Here is an 18,729-nt window from a genome sequence, read left to right on the forward strand (position 1 = left end):
CACTTTTATATTAGCAACAAACTTCATTCGAAATGCGAGCAATTGAAATCACGAAATATGAAGTGAAGCGTGAAAAAGTCACTCAAGAAGTAAAAGAAAATTCGAGAACAGAAGTTTCTACAACTTCGTTTGAAAGCAATAAAAATCTAGTTCTTATTAATAAACAGCTTATGTGAATTACATATCCATCCTCACCTATCACCCCGCGTGCTTTGTTTTCTCATTTTGAAAAAAAATTCCCGAATATTTTTCAATTATGAACATTTGTACAATATACAATTTCTACAAATACTGTAAATATAGTTACTTCTGATATTATAGAAACAACGACCTAAGTATGAAATTCATGATTTGCTAAGAAAGGCACAAAACGCACGCAAGAGGATACTGCTGGTAGGGGAACTACCTGTAATGTGGTAAGAATATGAGAAGGGAAATTGAGAACAGTCAGCTGGTGGCCAATTACTGTATATTTTTGATTTGTGTCCCCCAGTACGTTATGCACCCCCCAAATACAGAGCACGTGTCATTACATAGTAATGACACGTGCTCTTTTCCGCTCCCCCGCTCCCCCCCCCCCCCCCCCGCCCACCCCATTATGTTAAGCTCCCCCCAATAACAGAGCACGTGTCATTACGTGGTATCATTTTGTTAACATATGGCACGTGCGTCTGTGGGTGCAAATAATACGCACCCACTAAGCTGGGGGAGGGCCACAAACGGAAAAGATCCCAAAAGAGATATAGAGACCGAGAAATAAAGCTTCAAGGATTTTCCGCAGATTGAGATTGGAATACTGTTCGATCATTTTAAATTTAGTTTGCTTCATAAATGATGAGGGGAAGATTAACCAATATCAATGCAATTCATAATTTTTGTGATTATTTGAACAGGTGCCGCGCGTTTTCACCCCCATTTGTTTAACCCCCTATCATTTCACCCCGATTTTAAACCTTTTGGTACTATTAACATTGGTAATATTATCATTTGCCGGGTCTTTCCCATTTTAGCCCCCCCCCCCCCCGCTTAGTGGTCAGATAACCTATAGCCCCCATAACCATGGTAAATATAGCGTAATGGGGGGGAGCTATAATGGGAAAGATCCCATTTTCCATGCTTCGCGTGCCATGGCCATGCCACATCGGCCCGTGGGACTTGATATGAAACTATCATAACCGAACATTGAACTAAATTATCCACTTAATCATCAAAAAACATGGTTATACGGCCGACTTCTAAATTTCGGGGTGAAATGATATGGTGTTAAATGAATCGGGGTGAAAAGAGGTGGAAACAGTTCGCCAATGCTTTACGAAGTTTAATTATTTTCAACGGTGAAATTAGCACTTCTGACGGACATTACCCCACCTCCACTCGTCTGGCCCTGAATTCCTGCCGCACTTGCAACCAAACCTGATTCATTCAACAGGCCATGGAAGTATCTGGTTTGAGCCATTCTGTTGAAAAAGTGTGAGAACTTAATACGAGACCTGTCCTGAATGGTTGAAAAGACCTCATCTAGCGCAGCTTGTGTCGGTATAGGGTAGTTGGACTTGGAGGTAGACACTGGAATAACAACAAAACATTTATTGGTTCAACACTGAATTCCGAGTCAGAATCAAATAAACAACTACTATAATTCACTACTCGGCAGTGTAAATATTTATTTGCCTATGAGTAAAAAATTAAAAACTATACTCTACTTGGAAACAAAAACAAATACATTGGCTTTCAAACTTTGCTTAAAAAAATCTGAAATTTAAAATATCCGCGTGGTTAATGTTATATGCTTGCAATTTATAAATCTCAACATTTTCCTAAATAAGTACAATCTAAGGTCTGTTTCCTAAAACTAATCTTGTAAAAATGTAATTGCACCCAGCTATTTTCATTCTCTTGTTATTCCTTCATGTCGTTTCGACCCTCAAAAATCTGATCAATTATTTTCATATCCGACCTACCTAGTTGTCTTAGCCGATCTTTGAAGGTCGTTGAGTCAACGCTCTCAGCATGCGACAGAAAAGACGTAGATTTAGAAGTCGAAAGCGCGCCAGACGTATCCTGTCTAGAGGTCACGGGGGCAACTGAACTATTTTGACTTCCGCTATTTGACATCACAAGGTCATTCGGGTTCATATTATTGTTCATAGCTTGTAAGGTCCTGTAAACTTTAATTGAGTCTGTTAGGAATTCGTCCAGGAAGAATTGCAGTTCGAAGTTTGTCAAGAAAGAAGAAAAAGTAGCAGGCTGAGCGAGTGTTAGTCCCGAATTGAGAAACGATCGTTGGATTAGTTCAATCGGCAGGTCAGCGCAAAGCATGAGCAGCAATGAATGTAACTCCTAAACGACAAAACTGTAGAATGCTATTTCAAAGTAAAATATCGAACCAATTCTTGATAAGACGGATTACCTGCAGAGATAGCTGCTCAGTTGACTGCAACAGATACTGGTAACTTTTCCTCACTCCCTTCAAAAATGAGAGTCGATTGTGTGGGGTTGCCACTATGAATGACACGCCTCGAAACATCACGTGATTTTCAGTCAGAACAGAAGCAAAATAGTCTGCTAAAAATTTGGCACTTTCACTTTGTGACCGTGGCGTGTGTTCCTGTAGTGCCATTTGCGAAAGTGCATCTTCTAGGTATGTTAATACGTGATGTCTGCGAAGATATGCTTCCGGGGATAATTTAGCTGTGGGAACAGTTGCACCCACAAGCGAAGGGTTCACCTCTCTCATTTGAAATCTGAAAGTCATAAAAGGAACACAAGAGTCATTCACGTCACTAGCATAGTATTTGGTGGACAAAAATTATTTATATTCTGACCATATGCTCACCATCTCACAAATATGCCAGATATCAACTTCCAAAAATTTCGCAATCATAAGAGGATTCGCTTCTCTCTGAGAGCGTGGCACAAAAGAACATAGTCGTCTAATGTCGAAAGAATTGCTCTCGAACAACAGACGGGCGCGTGATTATTTTGCAACCTGCTTCCGCCTGTACGATAGAAGTTTTGAGTCGATGCTTCAAATTAACAAGCCCGATGTTTGGAAATTTGTGGAGGCGATACACAGAAAACAAGCACTTCAAGAATTCACAGTGGCACAACAAAAAGGGGGAAGCAGGTAGTTAACGAAAGAGAATAAAACGAACTGTTTGTGCCGCTCACGAATAACATAGCCGGCAGATTGCCGGAAAACAGCCGCGATAGATGCTTGTGGCGTTACTAGAATTGAAACAACTATAGAAATAAAATAGACAGATCGACCACCAGTCCTTTAATAGACCACTAGACTTTTTGGGTTAGCTTCGGACTATCATTTTTATGAGACACATAAGCTCTATAAGGAGAAAGCCCTAATAGGGCTTTTGAAAATTAGGACCTTTTCCGTTTATGCCCCCTCAGCTTAGTGGGCGCATATTATTTGCACCCCCCAGATGCACGTGCAATATTTTGGGGGGGGGGAGGGACAAACGGAAAAGATCCCAAAATTAATATTCGAAATCAAAAACTCAAGACTCTAATATTGAAGAATTAGGGCATATGTTTGACACTACTTAGATGCACACTATTGACCTTTAATAAGTATATGTTTATAAAATTTAAAATTTCATAAGTGAGCTCAGAAGTCATTTTTTTTAGTGAGGTATGTCATTGAAAAAGTAAATTCCAAGAAGTCACGGTAAGACGAAACAAAAATCAGTCAGACGAAGTAAAAAAAAACATAGCAGGACAAGTCCTGACGTACAATTCAAAGAATTTTCATTGACTATACAGAAACCTAAACCTAGAACGGACTATTAATGGTTTGGCAAAACCATTTAGAAAAAATCCGATCAAAAAAACAGTAAAAATCAAAGTGAAATTGCCGCATGTGAACAAAAACCACTAGCGAGAAAGCGAATTTTTGTTCAAACACCGTTTTCTCACTCTACTTTAAATTTAGAGCGGAAAAAAAATTTTACGCCGCAAAACCACTCGCTTTTTCGCTCCACTTCCTGTTTCGGCGTGACCAAAATCACTACTCCAATTTGACTTCAAAAATCATGAAAATGTGTGAACAGATCTTAAAAAAAGGATCTTAAACAGATCTTAGGAGCGCTATAATAGCCGCCAAGAATTGAGGACGCGGCTATTAATCAACCAACAGAATATTTGCGACCAATTGCTTCAAACATGTCATTTTGAGAAACTGTTTCAATTTTTTGCTTTCTCTGTGCAATTGTGTAATAATATAATTCATTCAATTTAATTTGATTGATTTTAAATCTCTTTGACAGGCAATTGGGGGGGGGGGGTTATTTCCGTTGTTTTTTTCCGTGGGAGTTTCTCCGAGGGTTCTTTCCTACCTAATTTTGGATGGGGGTCTTTTTTTGTGGGTCTTTTAAGTGAAAATCAGAATCATTTCTGCGGGCTTGTCAAGTTAAATTGTTAATCAACTGTCGACAGTGGTTCGTTCAGCTGCTTAAAAATGTGAAAGCGAGCGATTTTAGATCCAGCAAAAGTGAAGACGTCAGATATGATAAAATTTCGAAGAGTCAAAACTTTCAAAAATTTTTCGGAAAACGCACAGCAATGATTGCTTCACTATTCGTTCGAGATCAGTTTGAAAAAGCATCAAACAAAAAGGCCATTGAAAAATTAAGAGCACCAAACAAAAAGGCTATAGCAGAAAATCAATTCTACTTCTAGTTTGATAGAACATTTAAACATTGCCATGAGAATTCAGTTGCTAAAAACTTATGAAAGTCTGACGAACAAATAGAATCTGAAACAACCAATAAATGTGAGAAAGGCTCTCGAATGAGTAGCGACAGGTACTTAAATACCAATATTAAAAACAGAATCACACCAAGTTTGGCGCACTTTTCATTTGACTTTTAGTAAACGGCAGTCACTTAGAGTTCCGCTGCTTAAAACTGTGAATGAGAGAAACTAAGATCAGGCAAAACTTGAAGGCGTAAAGGTCACTTGAAACGTCGAAACGGTCCCGCAGAAATTTTGCGGAAACAAAAAAGCACGAACATTTACGAAAATTATTTCAAACTAAGTTCGAGAGCAATTACTCTTCAAAAAGTTTACCGAGTTTATTCTCAAAGGGCTGCCAGAGCTTTGGTGACTCATGCAGTCTCAGTCGGTGACTCATGCAGTCTCAGTCGGTGACTCATGCAGTCTCAGTCATAACAGCATGCGGTGCAGTTCACTCTGATTGCAAAGATAAAAGATTTTAAGGGGCCAGTCTAAAAACTGTATTTAAGATGTTTTTGTCTCTCTAGGTGCCACCCAATCAGTTAGGAGCTCAAACAATATTTAAATCGATAAAACCATGACCCTCTGCGGAGGGAACGCCAAGAACGAGAACAGGAAGGCTAGGCCCTTCAAGATTCCCAATATTCAGGAGACAGAATATTTCCGTTACCCCATTGATTTGAATTGATCTGGCGATAACAATGAGCGCGGGTTGCGGCGAGTGTTCTGGGTTGTGGAATGAGAAATAAAAAAAAACCGCAGTCCTAATATAATTGCTACAAGCTTTGTTTGAGAGCAATTAACAAACGTTTTACAAAAATGGAGCTAAGTATTTTTAAGCCATCAAATTATTGCGCGTAACCTTCTGCGACACCCCTCCAATGTAGAATTAAAAGGAAAATGCTGAGCAAAACATCAAAACGGGTCTTAATCAACACTGACCTTGATAAGGTTAGAGCTTTACAACAAAAATGTCACGACAAAGAATAAATTGGAGCAAAAAGCGTTGGACTAAATAATAGCATTCAATTCCCAACGGCGTCATATCACATATCACTTTCATTGTACACAGGCTTGATGCTGGTTCCTTTTCGAATCTGACCCCAGCCAATCAAACGGAAATTCTTCTCTATTCTTCTGCTCAAAGCAATTTTCTCGCCAATTTCTGTACAAACAGGTGTGGTCAGAACAAATTTAGCCAAATCAGCTTTAACTGCAACCACCCTCGCTTTAGCCGATAAAGAGCCAATATTCACCATCAACATTTCATTCTTGGTCAGTTTCTGAACCTTAGCTCCCTTTTCTTTCCCTTCAACTCGAACACCCAGTAACCTTCTGAGAAGGTAGAATGAAATTTCCAGTTCAATAAAGATATCGGGAAGGGTTCCAACAGCACCCAACACTTGACCGACCATTCTGTCTCCTCGACACAAGGTCGGGTCAATTTTGGTTCCCACTCCCAACAGACCTCCAGGCACTGCATATTGCAAATCATTCTTCTCAGCGAAAAGCGATAAGACCAGAGTCTTGATAGGAGTGCACACCATCTGATTGTTCTCGCCTTTCCTCACAATTCCAGGTCGGATTTCGACTTCCTGGCCAACTTTGAGAACTCCTTGAAGAATGCTGCCACCGGCTACTCCTCCCTTGAGGTCGTCGACCTCTGAGCCCGGTTTGTTGACGTCGAATGATCTAGAATAGAGCACTGCTCTACATTCCAAACTAGGATAAAAATATGTACTCCAGTAATGGTGATAAAAGACTTCAATTTAGAGAAGTGAGAGGTTCCGATAATTCGTCAGAAGATTATTACATCAGGGCACAAAAATACATTTAACTGATTAAAAGCAAATTTTATTGGGAAAAAAATGCTCAACTTAAAGCCATGATCTTTAGGACCCACGCCTATACTTTATACAGCAGGTGCAAGGACAATTAATGTCGAACTTGAAATCACGCAGTCTCCGACAGTATAGTTTCAATCGGGTCTTTTATTCGTAGAAATTGTAAATGGACACCTGGAAATGGAAAAGAAATGGAGAAGCTGATCCCATAAATCCGTTTCAAGTCATGGTAAACCACTTTGAGACTAAATCAATCTCTTCATGCATACTGTTGCTTTGCTTATTTTTTTTTTCAATTGCCAAAAATGATAATTTTTACGTACATAAACAAACTTTTCTGCAATAGTACACGCAGAAGTACTTTTTTTAGGATTAATTTACACAGTTAGTGACTACAATGGATTACATTACTGACCTGATGATGATTAGCTTTGCAGGAAGGTTGAAAACTCTGGTCGGGACTGGAACTTTTTCACAGAGATACTGGCAAACTACATCTACATTGTACTTCAGCTGTGCTGAAATGGGAACAATGGGTGCTTCTGCAGCTACTGTACCTCTCACGAATTCCAAAATCTCTTGATACTGCTCTTTCGCAGCCGTATCCCTTACAAGATCAATTTTGTTCTGCAGAATTATAATGTGTTTCAATTTCATAATTTCAATTGCCGCCAAATGCTCGGATGTTTGGGGTTGTGGACAAGGTTCGTTTCCTGCGATCAGGAGCAAGGCGGCGTCCATGATGGCCGCCCCGTTTAACATGGTTGCCATCAAAATGTCGTGACCAGGACAGTCCACAAATGACACATGTCGTACAAGTCTGTAATTGCCGCCACAGCCAACAGCTGCGCATGGGAAAACATCTCGCATGTCACTACTACATGACCTGCAACACACAACGATTACATGCAAATATTTTTTAAAAAAAAAAACACTAAGGAAATGGAAAGGCAGATTGCTTTGCTCGATAATCAAACAAAATATTAAGTCAAAACTGCAGCTGATACAAAATTTCAAACCAACTGAAAGTTAACCCAGGCACATCTAAATTCAGTTTGTGTCTGAGTTTAATTCCATTGTCAGATTTATGATACTGTGACATAAAGAGAGAGTGTATGAATAAAAGTAGAGCAATTCCAGAAAATAGAGAATTAAGCAAATTACTCAGTGCGAATATTTCAACAATCTGAGTGCAAAAGTATCTCAACATTTCAAATTGGAAATGTATTGTTATCAGCATAGGTTAGATTTTGTTCAATTAGACAAACAAATTTGCTTAAGAGTGTTCTTAAATCTACGGATTGTAATCTTAAAGCAATTCCATTAACACTAGAGACGAAACAGCTAGTTATTATTACTATTATTGTTTTAAGCATCATTTAAAATCTCAACAGTGCAGGAAAATTAAAACAGATACGTTTTGAGTTTTTGCCTGAATAAAATTTCAGATGGTATAAGTTTCAAATCAAAAGAGAGTTTATTCCACTCAACAGCGACGGCATGTGAGAACGAACGTCTTCCAAAACTAGAGCGAAATTTGGAAACAAGTAAATTGTAAAACATAGCTGGCAGATTGCCAGAAAATAGCCGCAATAGATTCGTAGATCGGCAGTCTAAAAAAACAGGAAAAAAGACAGATAAAAAAAAATTGTCTTTTGATTGAAAGCTTATCTGTTATATTTTGATTAAAAATCTGTATAAGTTATTGCTGCCTCTATTAGCTGATCTCAAATAACCTTCATTTAGAGTGACACACACCCATTTGACCTTATCTCTTTGAATTAAAGTAAATAAAAGTCAATTTCAAAGTGAGGAAGTCATTTTTGAGAGTGAGGTAAGTCAAGTGTGACCAAAAATTTAATCACGCGAATGAACAAAAAACTCGCTCCACTAAGAGCGAAAAATGACGTCACGCATGCAATTCAGTTGAAATTGCATGAACGAATGAACAAAAAGTGGCTGTGACGTCATATGGTCGTAACAAAAATCATGACGACGAAATAAAAAAACATAGCAGGACAAGTCCTGAAATACAATCCAAGGAATTGAATGAAAAACAGTCCTAATGTACTTGACCAGCAGATCAATTGAACAATCCCAGCCAAAAAGACGAAATCTCGATAGTTGAGAAACTACAAGAATCAAACTAAACAAAAAAAACAATTATTCCTAAAACTCTTGAAGCTTTTAACCTGAAGGCCATTTATGACACAATGCAATATAGTCATTAACTCCCGCAAAAGACTTGAAAGAGATTAATTTGACACTAAAGGTAGATAATCTCGAAAAAATGACAAGTGCTGCAAAAAGAAATGTGAAAAATGCTTCAAATGAAAAGGAAAAATTTAAAAATATTTTTCGAAAACGTGTCTGGAAATAATGTTCAAATTCATTTTTTCTCTATGGAGTTCTGTTTTGTAACTCATCTGCAACATTAAAAAAGATTTCGTTGGCCAATAAAGATAGTTAAACTAAGAAAATGACAAAAAAAATTCAAAAAATTTGAGAACAATCAAAAAACTCAAATTGCAAGCTTTTTAAAAAAAATTACTTATATTTGCAATCTAAAAAACCAGAAAACTATTTTGTTGCCACTAGAAACTCTGCAATAACATACTAGCAAACTCAAAAGCAGCAAACCCCTGGCCACTGAGGAAGAAGTCTAAGATTTCAGGAAGTCAAAGAAAAAATTACAATTTGAAAATCGCTAAAATTTGTAATATTAAAATCTTGAAACACATTCCCCATTACCACTAGGAACTATGCAGTAACCTATTATCAAAACCTAAAGGAGTTGTTTTGGCTGTTCCGATTAGAGAAACCTAAGAATCGACAACAATTTTAAAAAAATTTGAAAAAATTGGCTCATGCCATGGCAAATAAAAATTTTTGAAGTAAACTATTAGCAAATCCTAGACAAGATTTCTTGCCCCCTGGAGCTGGAAAACTTGAATAATGACAATTAATGTCAGAAAATTGGAAAAAAGTGCAAGTTTTATCAAAAAATTGGTAAATTTCGTGAAGTTGAAAACCATTCCATTACCACTAGAAACTATAAAATAACCTATTATTGTGACACCAAGAGCTGAAACAACAAAATTCAAAAAACTTGAAAAAATTTTAAGAATTAGAATAAATTACCGTGTTTATGTTTGGTGTAGCAATACATATAGCTCTTAAAATGGGCATAAAAAGTAATTACGTCTTGCAAAAGACCTTTACCAACTTTTATAAACCTCAATTTCAGACTGGTCCAAAAAAAAATCCGAAAGAAAGACAAACAAATTGCAACATTTTGGGCTCAAAAACTTTTGAAAATGACCTGTTAACCTTGAATTACGGCCTTCCCAGTAGCTTCACCACTCTAAGTACTTGCAGAACTACTAAACGCGGCTAAGGGCCTCTAATGAAACTTGATGCCCGCTGAGCTTTACCTGTTTATCCCGTTTTGAAAGCTCAAAGTCATGAAAAAAGGTGTGAAAACATCTTACAAAAACAAAAACATAGCAGGACAAGTCCTGACGTACAATTCAAAGAATTTTCATTGACTAAACAGAAAAACTAGACCTAGAATGGACTATGAGTGAATTGAGAAAACCATTCTAAAAAATCAGATCAAAAAATAAGAAAAACAAAAAATCAATGTCAAAATGCCGCATGTGAACAAAAAAACAACTAGCGAGAAATGAAAATTTAATTCAAACAAAAAACTAGGCCTAGAATGAGCTGTGAATGGATTGGGAAAACCATTTAGAAAAAAATCCGATCCAAAAAATCGAAAAAACAGTAAAAATCAGAGTGAAATTGCCGCATGTGAACAAAAAACCACTATCGAGAAACCGAATTTTTGTTCAAACACCATTTTCGCACTCTACTTTAAAATTAGAGCGAAAAAAATTCACGCCGCAAAACCACTCGCTTTTTCGCTCCATTTCCTGTTTCGGCGTGACCAAAATCACTACTCCAATTTGACTTCAAAAATCATGAAAATGTGTGAACAGATCTTAAAAAAAAAAGACAGCGCCCCAATACAATTCAAATTCTTTGAATTGTAAAAAAAGACAGAGCACCAATACAATCCAATTCTTGGATTGTAAAAAACCAAGAGAAGGCCAATAATAGCCCCAGCTATCGCTGTGCGGCTATTAAAAATATTGAGACCTTGTAACCATCGTGTTTCGTTTCATTAGTTCCGATAAATATAGTGGGAGTTTGCCAGGATGGTGTACAAAGCGATGCGCATACAATAAAATTTCGAACACAATGCGTTGCCTTATTTGCGACCAGTGTAGCTGGTAATTGAAACTGAATTTACTGACCTAAAAAACTTAATATGGAATTTTTAAGTATGAGAAGACCAACGGTTCCCAAATGTCGAGTCAGTCATACTACACAAACCTGTAACAATCGGGCGAAGGACACTTTCCGTCACATTTGTAAATCTTGGCATTTGCATATCCCAATTTGATTGTAATATTCCGGACCAGTTCATTTTTGAATCTGACAGTTTGAACACCTGATATTGACTTCACAAGGGTCGACTTCCCATGAGCCACGTGTCCAATTGTACCAATGTTGATGGTCGCCTGGCGACTAATGACCTCTGGGGTCAAAGGTGTCAGGGCATCAATGTCAAGCTTGCTCAGGTCTTGAACTGCTAAACCGGAGTCGACTGGACCCGCACTGGATTCACTGGCTTCTGATGGAAGAATGTTTTCCATAATTTCTGGAAAGATGTTAGAGAACAATTAGATCAATTTTATCAGTCTTTTTAAAGTTTCTTAGCACTGCTACTGGCATCACTTGACTAGGACCATCGGACCTATTGATGACCTATCAAGTAAGTGGCGGTTCTGTGGGGCCTGGTTTGTACAGCAATGCTAACTTACTTGGAAACAAATTTACTAATAATATATTAGTGACAAAATCAGTGAGTAGTTGATTCTTCGCATGATCTAACGTTAAAATACGCAGTTCTCTAAAGGTCTGTAAGTCAACAGCAACAGCAGAAATTAACAGGAAAACTGGACCCTAATAGAAAAAATCAAAGAGAAAACTTGTACCACCAGAATCCGACATTTTGATCTTAGTGTCTAGAGAACCCACAATATAATAATTCCTTGAAACTGAGTTCGAGAGCAATGCAAAAATTCCAGAAACATAGTAAAACTTAAACGCTTTAAAACAAAAACCAAAACTTAGAACTAAGCAATACGGCCACGGTTTAGTGAGTCTAGCTTTAGCTTAATTGAAGTAGACTTAAGGTGAGCGCACCACCCTTCACACCATATCCCATTTTGTTTATCCCATTTTGCTACCTGTTTATCCCATTTTTGAGGGCAAAAAGTCAAAACGAAGAAATATTGAGGCGAAATTCAAAAATCAATCAAAATTTTTCAAAACAAATCATTTCAAACGTCTTAAAAATCATTAGCCTTATACAAATTAATTCTTGATAAATTTACTTAAGTCATTGCAAAAGGACCTATCGTTGGTCAGGCTAAGCAAAAGAAACGGACTAAACATTCAGAAAAATGGCAAACAATTTGCAAAAACACAAACTATTGAAGCCATTAAAATCATTAGCTATTATCTGAAAGCTGTTTGTTTATTTCAATTGTTATTTATACTAATTCAGCTAAAATTATACTGAAAAACTAAATACCGCAAATTGTCCAACACACAAAACATCAGTTACGACATGTAAAAACAGGCACGTTAAACTTTGAATTACAAGGAGTTAGATGGGACCTCTCAATGATGAGAATAAGTTACAAGTTGACAAAAAGACAACAAACTGTAGAGTGGATTTTTTTGAGAACGAATATCACAAAATTATAGACAAATCGCTATCGAATTTCTGCAATGAGTTAGATAATTCAATCAGTCGTCAACTAAAAGCTTATGAGATCTCTCAGAATTTTAAGACAAAGAATTTAAAAAAAAAACAGGCTAAAACAAATTCAAAAAAACTGGAAAATGTCAAAGTCATTAACAATAAAATTTTTAGAAGAAAAGTTTTCTAAAATCAATTACTGTTTTAACAGCAATGGGATTCTTCCCTTTTTAAACAATATGACTTAAACAAATCAACAAAATATGTACAAAATATTAAAACAACGAAACTTTTCAGCAAAAACGAAGTATCGAAGCCATTAAATTCAATAGGTTTCAACGGTTGTCAATATAAACGCTAAAATATGCGTTCATAGGTCATCAATAACACATCACAATAAGTCTTATGACAAAATCAACGAAGGCAAAAACCAAAAATTCAGTAGAAAAATGCGAGAACGTGTAGAAGCCATTTGAACCATAAGCTTTTCTCGGAAAACTTTATCTATGATCCATTGAACGTCTTCTCTGAGCCAATGGGAATTATCAACAATAGGATACTGTGATTAGATTTCAAAAGGAACCAAAAATTAAAAATAGGAACCAAAATAGGAAATAAAGTCCAAAAATATATGAAAACTCGTGGCATCGAAGTCAGAAAACCAATAGCTGGAAGATCAAACCGCTAACCAGAAAAATTTTGGTTTCATCAGAAAAGCAGGGGGTCCTGTGAATACTGAGAGTGACTCACAGTTACATAAATAAGTTTAAAATAAGTTAATTTTACAAAAATCGGAAAATTATTTTTCAAGTCTTAACAGCCATTAGCTGTACACTCAAAGCACTAGTTGGTTCACTTAATGCTCATTAGGACGCCTTTTGTACTTTTTTCATGAATGACTCTATGCTGGAGGACTACACATCTTTAGTAAAATCTCAAAGAAAATCAATTTCATTTAAAATTACTAAAACTCAGTCGAAGCGAAAAAAACAAGGGCTATTCCATGAAAACGAATTTTTTGTTCATTGGGCATCATTTAACTGGAATGAGGTTTGTCATTAACGGAAACTCGACATGAAAAATGACCAGTCTCTAAGTGACTTAAAAAAACAAAACAAACAAGTTTTCTAAAAAACAAAGAGCTCTAAAATAGAATTCGATTTTTCTGATAGTAAACTTCCCTATGAGACTAGAACTAGCCTTTTTTAATCGCCTTTCGTCTATTAGGAACAAAAAAATTGATTCATTTTGTAGCGTGAAATAAAAGTTTGAATTAATAATTTTAAAGAAAAATTCTTGAACAAAAATTACGCTAAAAGTGAACACAATCATGCCCAATATATCATGTTCACACTAAACCTCGATAACTCTTCGAAAAAAACGAGATTAAAAAAATCTTTTCAATTTCGAATTCTGCTCTGGACCAGATTTTTATTGATACCACTCACATTTATCTACGATGAATATATCGATCTGCCAAAATTGACCGAACAAAAAACCCATTTGAGTATATAGCTGCTGCTGCTGCTGTTGCTGCTGCTCCTCCTCCTCCTCCATTGTCACAAAATAGTAATTCCTTAAATCGCACTTCGGAATGCCGCAACTTAAAAAGCTCAGAGCTTTTCCAGGGTGATATTCGCATGGTTCTGATGATAAATATCAATCGCTCAAAATTTAATGAACAAAAAAACAAACTCGTGCATGTACAAACTCCCATCAACTAGAAAAACTGAAGCGATACATAACGTTTTAATTCAAACTAAAGCGAATAATCAAAACATTGAAAGTATGTCGTACATAATTTGTTCACATTACACACAGTGAATACTTAATTTAAGCCTCTCGGGTTCCTTCGTGTACGCATTTGAATGGATACTAGTTTTACTGTATTTTCTTCGAACATCAGCTGAAAAGAGTCGTGTCGCCGAACTGATAGTTTGTCGACCTGAAAATATAAAAGTTTTCAACTTAAAGAATTCAAATATTGTTAACAATAACAGCAAAATACAAAACAATTAAATAAATCGCAAGTTAGCTATTACATTACCACACAAATTTTTTTTGCAAACTTTTGAAAATTTAGAATAAACACATTCAAAGGAGCATTGCTATACAACTATGGATTTTGATGGAGGGGCAGAATAGATAGCACATTTCATTATCAAATGGCAAAATTTTATTTGAACAATTTTATGAAAAGCAAGCAACATTTTCAAACAAAATTATTTCACAAATTTATGTTCAAATATATATAATTAGCAGTCAAAAAAAATTGTCAGCCTGCTTTCCCTAAAGTATTACCAATAAATTATAACCAATCTGTGGTAATTGTAAGAAATGGTGAGAGAAGAAACAAAAAGTCATATTCAACAGTGGCAAATATTAAGAAAATTAAGGTTCAAAATTTAATAGTAATACCTCAAAATACTGATAAGAAATACTTCGGTAAAGAGTCACGCTCAACAAAATATAAAACTATCAGATCGAAAATTACAGAAAATAATCCAATTCATTCATCGATTATAAACTGAATTATGATTTAGCAGTAAATTGATCATACGTTCAATTTTATTTTCAAATTGATCAGATGATAAATCGTCGGATGCACAAATTGCCAAAAATTAAATCAAAATCAGTCGCAACTATTCTTATTATAGATCGACAGATTAATGTATTTCATTTCATACTCATAAATTATAGTTTTAAGTCGGTTCAGCTGATCGTTAAATCTGTTAATCAATAATCAGCGATAACTGAAATACTATCATTTCTATTGCAAAATGGCATAAGCTGGGATCAAGATCTTAAAGTGGGAACAAGACCACTGTAACCTAATTAATTGTGGTGAATATAAGTATTGATTTTTCATTAAAAGCAAACCTCTGTCGAAAAAACCAAATCGAAATTAAGGCAATGCAATTATGTTCTGTACAAACTATCAAACCAAAAATTAAGGGGATGCAATTGTTCTCTACAATTGATAAGGTTGAAAATGAAAGTTTGGGTCTTTCTCATTACCGCCCCCAAACCCCCATTAAGGTTAATTGGGGTTAGGGTGAGGGTATAATGGGATAGAACCAAAAAGTTCGAGGTAATAAGAGCAAGAAAGGATGAATCGATATGACAGGAAGTTGGGCACATAAATCATCGGTACATATTTACTGCTCAGAGAAGTTATGATGGTCATTAACAATTTATATAAGGGAAGAGGAAAATTAGAACTGACACACCGCATTTTTTTTTCTGAGCGGCCTTCTTGAGTACTGTACAGAACCCAAACAAAAAAAACACCTGAAATAGTAACATTCAACAGAAAAACAGGCACCATTTTCAGTCACCTAAAAAACTCCAACTTTCAATTGACTATGTTTACATTCCTTTACAGAATCAAAAATACGACCGGGAATATCAAAACCACCATATGCGCAAGGCAAAGCTATCAGAATTAAAAACTTTGTTCAGAAATGGCTCCTCAGATCACAAGTAAAGGACAACCATCAAAAGAACTGCGGTCAAATGACTGAGCAAGTAATGGCATGTACCTAATTGTTCCCACATCTTTTGGGAAAAAATGGGAGAACTTTATGCTAGCCCCAATTTTTTTGTTGACAATTTTTGAATTTTTTGAAAATTTCTACCAACAATTTAGGCAAAATAGCCATACTTTTAAATCAAAATTTGCTGAAATTTCAGCAAAAATTTACTCATTTAGGACAAGTAGCGTTTTTTTTCGAGGGTTTTTTTGAGCAAAAGTATCCTATAATTTCTTTAACTCCTCATTTCACAAACAAAAAAAATGCGTTTTTGGGGACATAGCGACAAAATTCACACGTTTTCCGTTTTTCTTGTATTTTTAACCCTTCCCTCGCCTGTGTTAACCTAGATTTTCATGCAATGTTCAATTTGTTTTAAATTTGTATTTAAATCTTGATAAACACAGAAAAAATTGTTTGAAATCTGTCTGATAATGGTTAAGTGTTAAAAAACCTTTTGATAAAAAAATTGAAGACATTTCGTATCGAACCAATAAAATAAGTTCTTTCAAATTTTAATGATAGCCTACATTTTGTTTGCATGAACAATGGACTGAACACCAATCAACAATGACTCATTCCTCAACTTGTACTTTTGGACCACACTGAGATTTGAAAAAAAAATCAGAAACTTTCTGGAACTTTTAATATTTTAACCACCTTTTACAACACTAATTTTTTCTCACATTTTAAACAGTAATAAAAAGTAAGAGTTTTTAGGAGCAGCCTAATGTACTCATAAGACACTATTGACTTTCGATTTTATTAGTTTAGCTCTTTTTTAAAGACCCTATAATTTTTGACGATTTCGAGGTCAATTCGAACTCAAATTTGAGAGGTATGTCAGATAGCAGAACGAGTAATCACAATGAAGCATCGCAGGTAACAGGAAACCAAGCTTCAGGCCCTGAGCGGCTATTTGAGTTTTAAAAAAATAGGATTTTGCCAGAATTTGTTGACGTGCCGGTGCTTCGACTGCTGCTTTTAGTGTAATCCCATTTTAAATATCACACTCCACATCCATTATTAAAAAATAACAAATCAATTCCATTAGTGCTTAGCTTCAACTGCGTGAATGACTCTTCAAGGTTCTGAAATTTTTTTGACTTTGAAAATAATTGTTTTGAAGAAAAGTGTCGATTTTTCTCCTATTCATAGTTCTTTATAGTCCTTTTTGGTGACTGGCGTATTTCTCATCAACGATTACAATTAGTATTGAAAATATGCAGTCTATTGTGGATTCAGATTCATAGTGATGGATATTAGCTGCAGAAAAACTAGTAAGTATGTCGTCTTCCTTTTGACCCTTCTTTTTAGTTCTATCAGTAGCTTTTGGTTCTATTAAATTTGATAATAGTTTCGAGATTCTGATTTTTTTAACCTTTGATGCTCATTTAATAAAATAGTCCTTCTCAGAATGTTCAAACCAAAATTACAGCATGAAATCTTTGTTACCTTTTAAAGTGCCTTAGTTTTTTATTTAACTTCACAAATACTTAGGCTAACAAAACTTTCTAAGTGTTGTCACATAGAAAAACATTTTTAACATGTGAATACAAAAACTGAGCTTGATACTTTTGTTGAACTTGAAATATAAATAAATATCATTATATTTATATCATTATATTTTTCTTTATAAAGCTATTGAAACTAGAATGTTTGAATATCTGAGACCAATATTTCTCTTTTGTGTAACACCAGTTTCTTTATTGTTCACAGAAAGCACCAGTAGTCATGAAATCAATCAGTTTTTGAGAATTTCATATTCTTTGCTTTTTGTTTGAGTTGTACTCCAGGACTCGTCCTGCTATGTTTATGAATTGCTTACACAGAGTCAATCGATTCACCCACTTTTACCGCTTGTTTATGCAACCACCTACATTCATTATGACTTCACGATATTTAACGCCTTTTTTTTAACCGAAATACCAGTTAAAGGATGCTGAAATAAAAACCTTGAGAAAAATGTAGACGCTTTTTTCCCCGCTGCGTTACGCCACAAAGGAAAAAATTATAATTATACAAAACAATGGTTTCAGTTTCCAGTATTTTGAATTTCTTAAAGTGTTACGGCTACGAATAGCTTGAAATAAAATTTTAACTGAATACGCGTGACATGCAGCCGCTGCTTCCTTCATACATTAAAACTATTTTAACTTCTACAGCCACATTTGCCAATGTTTTTGACTGAAACGTTCTTTCTGAGAAAATCAGAGAGTATGAAAAACAGCTAACTTTGAATCAGAAGTCATCAACTTGACTTTAGAATTGTTAAAATCTTTTCTCCAAGGGTTATAGAAAAAAAACCTAGAGCTCAATCAAAATCGTCAATAATACAAAGGAACTCAAACTTAAAGCGTTCGTGTTTAGTTACAACACGTTTTAGGAAAACTCTTTCAATAATATCATAATTTACGTGCAACTAAGTATTTCGTTTTTGAATATTACTGAGGTTTTTGTTGGTTCTTTTCCGTTTTCTTTATTATTCGGTGATAAAAACTTTTCTGAAATGTCATTTTGGATTTATTGATTTGATATATGTTATGCTTTCAAATGCAAACATAGGAACATTCTGTGCCACGGAAAGAACAAGCGAGTCTTCTTGTTATGGTTTATGGAGGCTAGCCTTATCGGGTGAGCGAGGTAACAAACATCTACATGGAGGGGGCAAAATGTATGATGAGTAAAATCGAGCAGCTAAAAAGCGGAAAAAAGATCAACAGTATTTTAACTGATAACCTTTGTCTCAGAGCAACTTAATTTT

The 18,729-nt window shown here is 35.5% G+C and overlaps 3 protein-coding genes across 3 annotated transcripts in view; all 3 read right to left on the minus strand.

The window, feature by feature from the left end:
* Positions 1-1,144: 1,144 nt before the first annotated feature.
* LOC142338227 (centriolar satellite-associated tubulin polyglutamylase complex regulator 1-like) lies at positions 1,145-2,757 on the minus strand. Its single transcript, XM_075387887.1, has 3 exons — positions 2,411-2,757; positions 1,962-2,340; positions 1,145-1,566 (listed from the first exon to the last, which is right to left on the minus strand). The coding sequence occupies exons 1-3, from the start codon at positions 2,753-2,755 to the stop codon at positions 1,319-1,321; spliced, it is 972 nt and encodes a 323-aa protein (XP_075244002.1). The 5' UTR covers positions 2,756-2,757; the 3' UTR covers positions 1,145-1,318.
* Positions 2,758-5,726: 2,969 nt separating this feature from the next.
* Positions 5,727-11,350, minus strand: LOC142337432 (eukaryotic translation initiation factor 2 subunit 3, Y-linked-like). The gene is made up of 3 exons (XM_075386648.1): positions 10,995-11,350; positions 7,012-7,482; positions 5,727-6,444 (listed from the first exon to the last, which is right to left on the minus strand). Exons 1-3 carry the CDS (start codon positions 11,315-11,317, stop codon positions 5,799-5,801), a joined length of 1,440 nt encoding a protein of 479 aa, XP_075242763.1. The 5' UTR covers positions 11,318-11,350; the 3' UTR covers positions 5,727-5,798.
* A 2,817-nt stretch (positions 11,351-14,167) lies between these two features.
* The window catches only part of LOC142337433 (cleavage and polyadenylation specificity factor subunit 7-like), a 33,501-nt gene continuing 28,939 nt past the window's right edge, over positions 14,168-18,729 (minus strand). Inside the window, exon 11 of the mRNA XM_075386649.1 lies at positions 14,168-14,377. The gene's annotated coding sequence lies outside the window, so the exon portion shown is untranslated. The remainder of the gene's footprint in view (positions 14,378-18,729) is intronic.

The sequence above is a fragment of the Convolutriloba macropyga genome, chromosome 4 (assembly GCF_964194025.1).
Source record: "Convolutriloba macropyga chromosome 4, txConMacr16.3, whole genome shotgun sequence".
Lineage (NCBI taxonomy): Eukaryota > Metazoa > Xenacoelomorpha > Acoela > Convolutidae > Convolutriloba > Convolutriloba macropyga.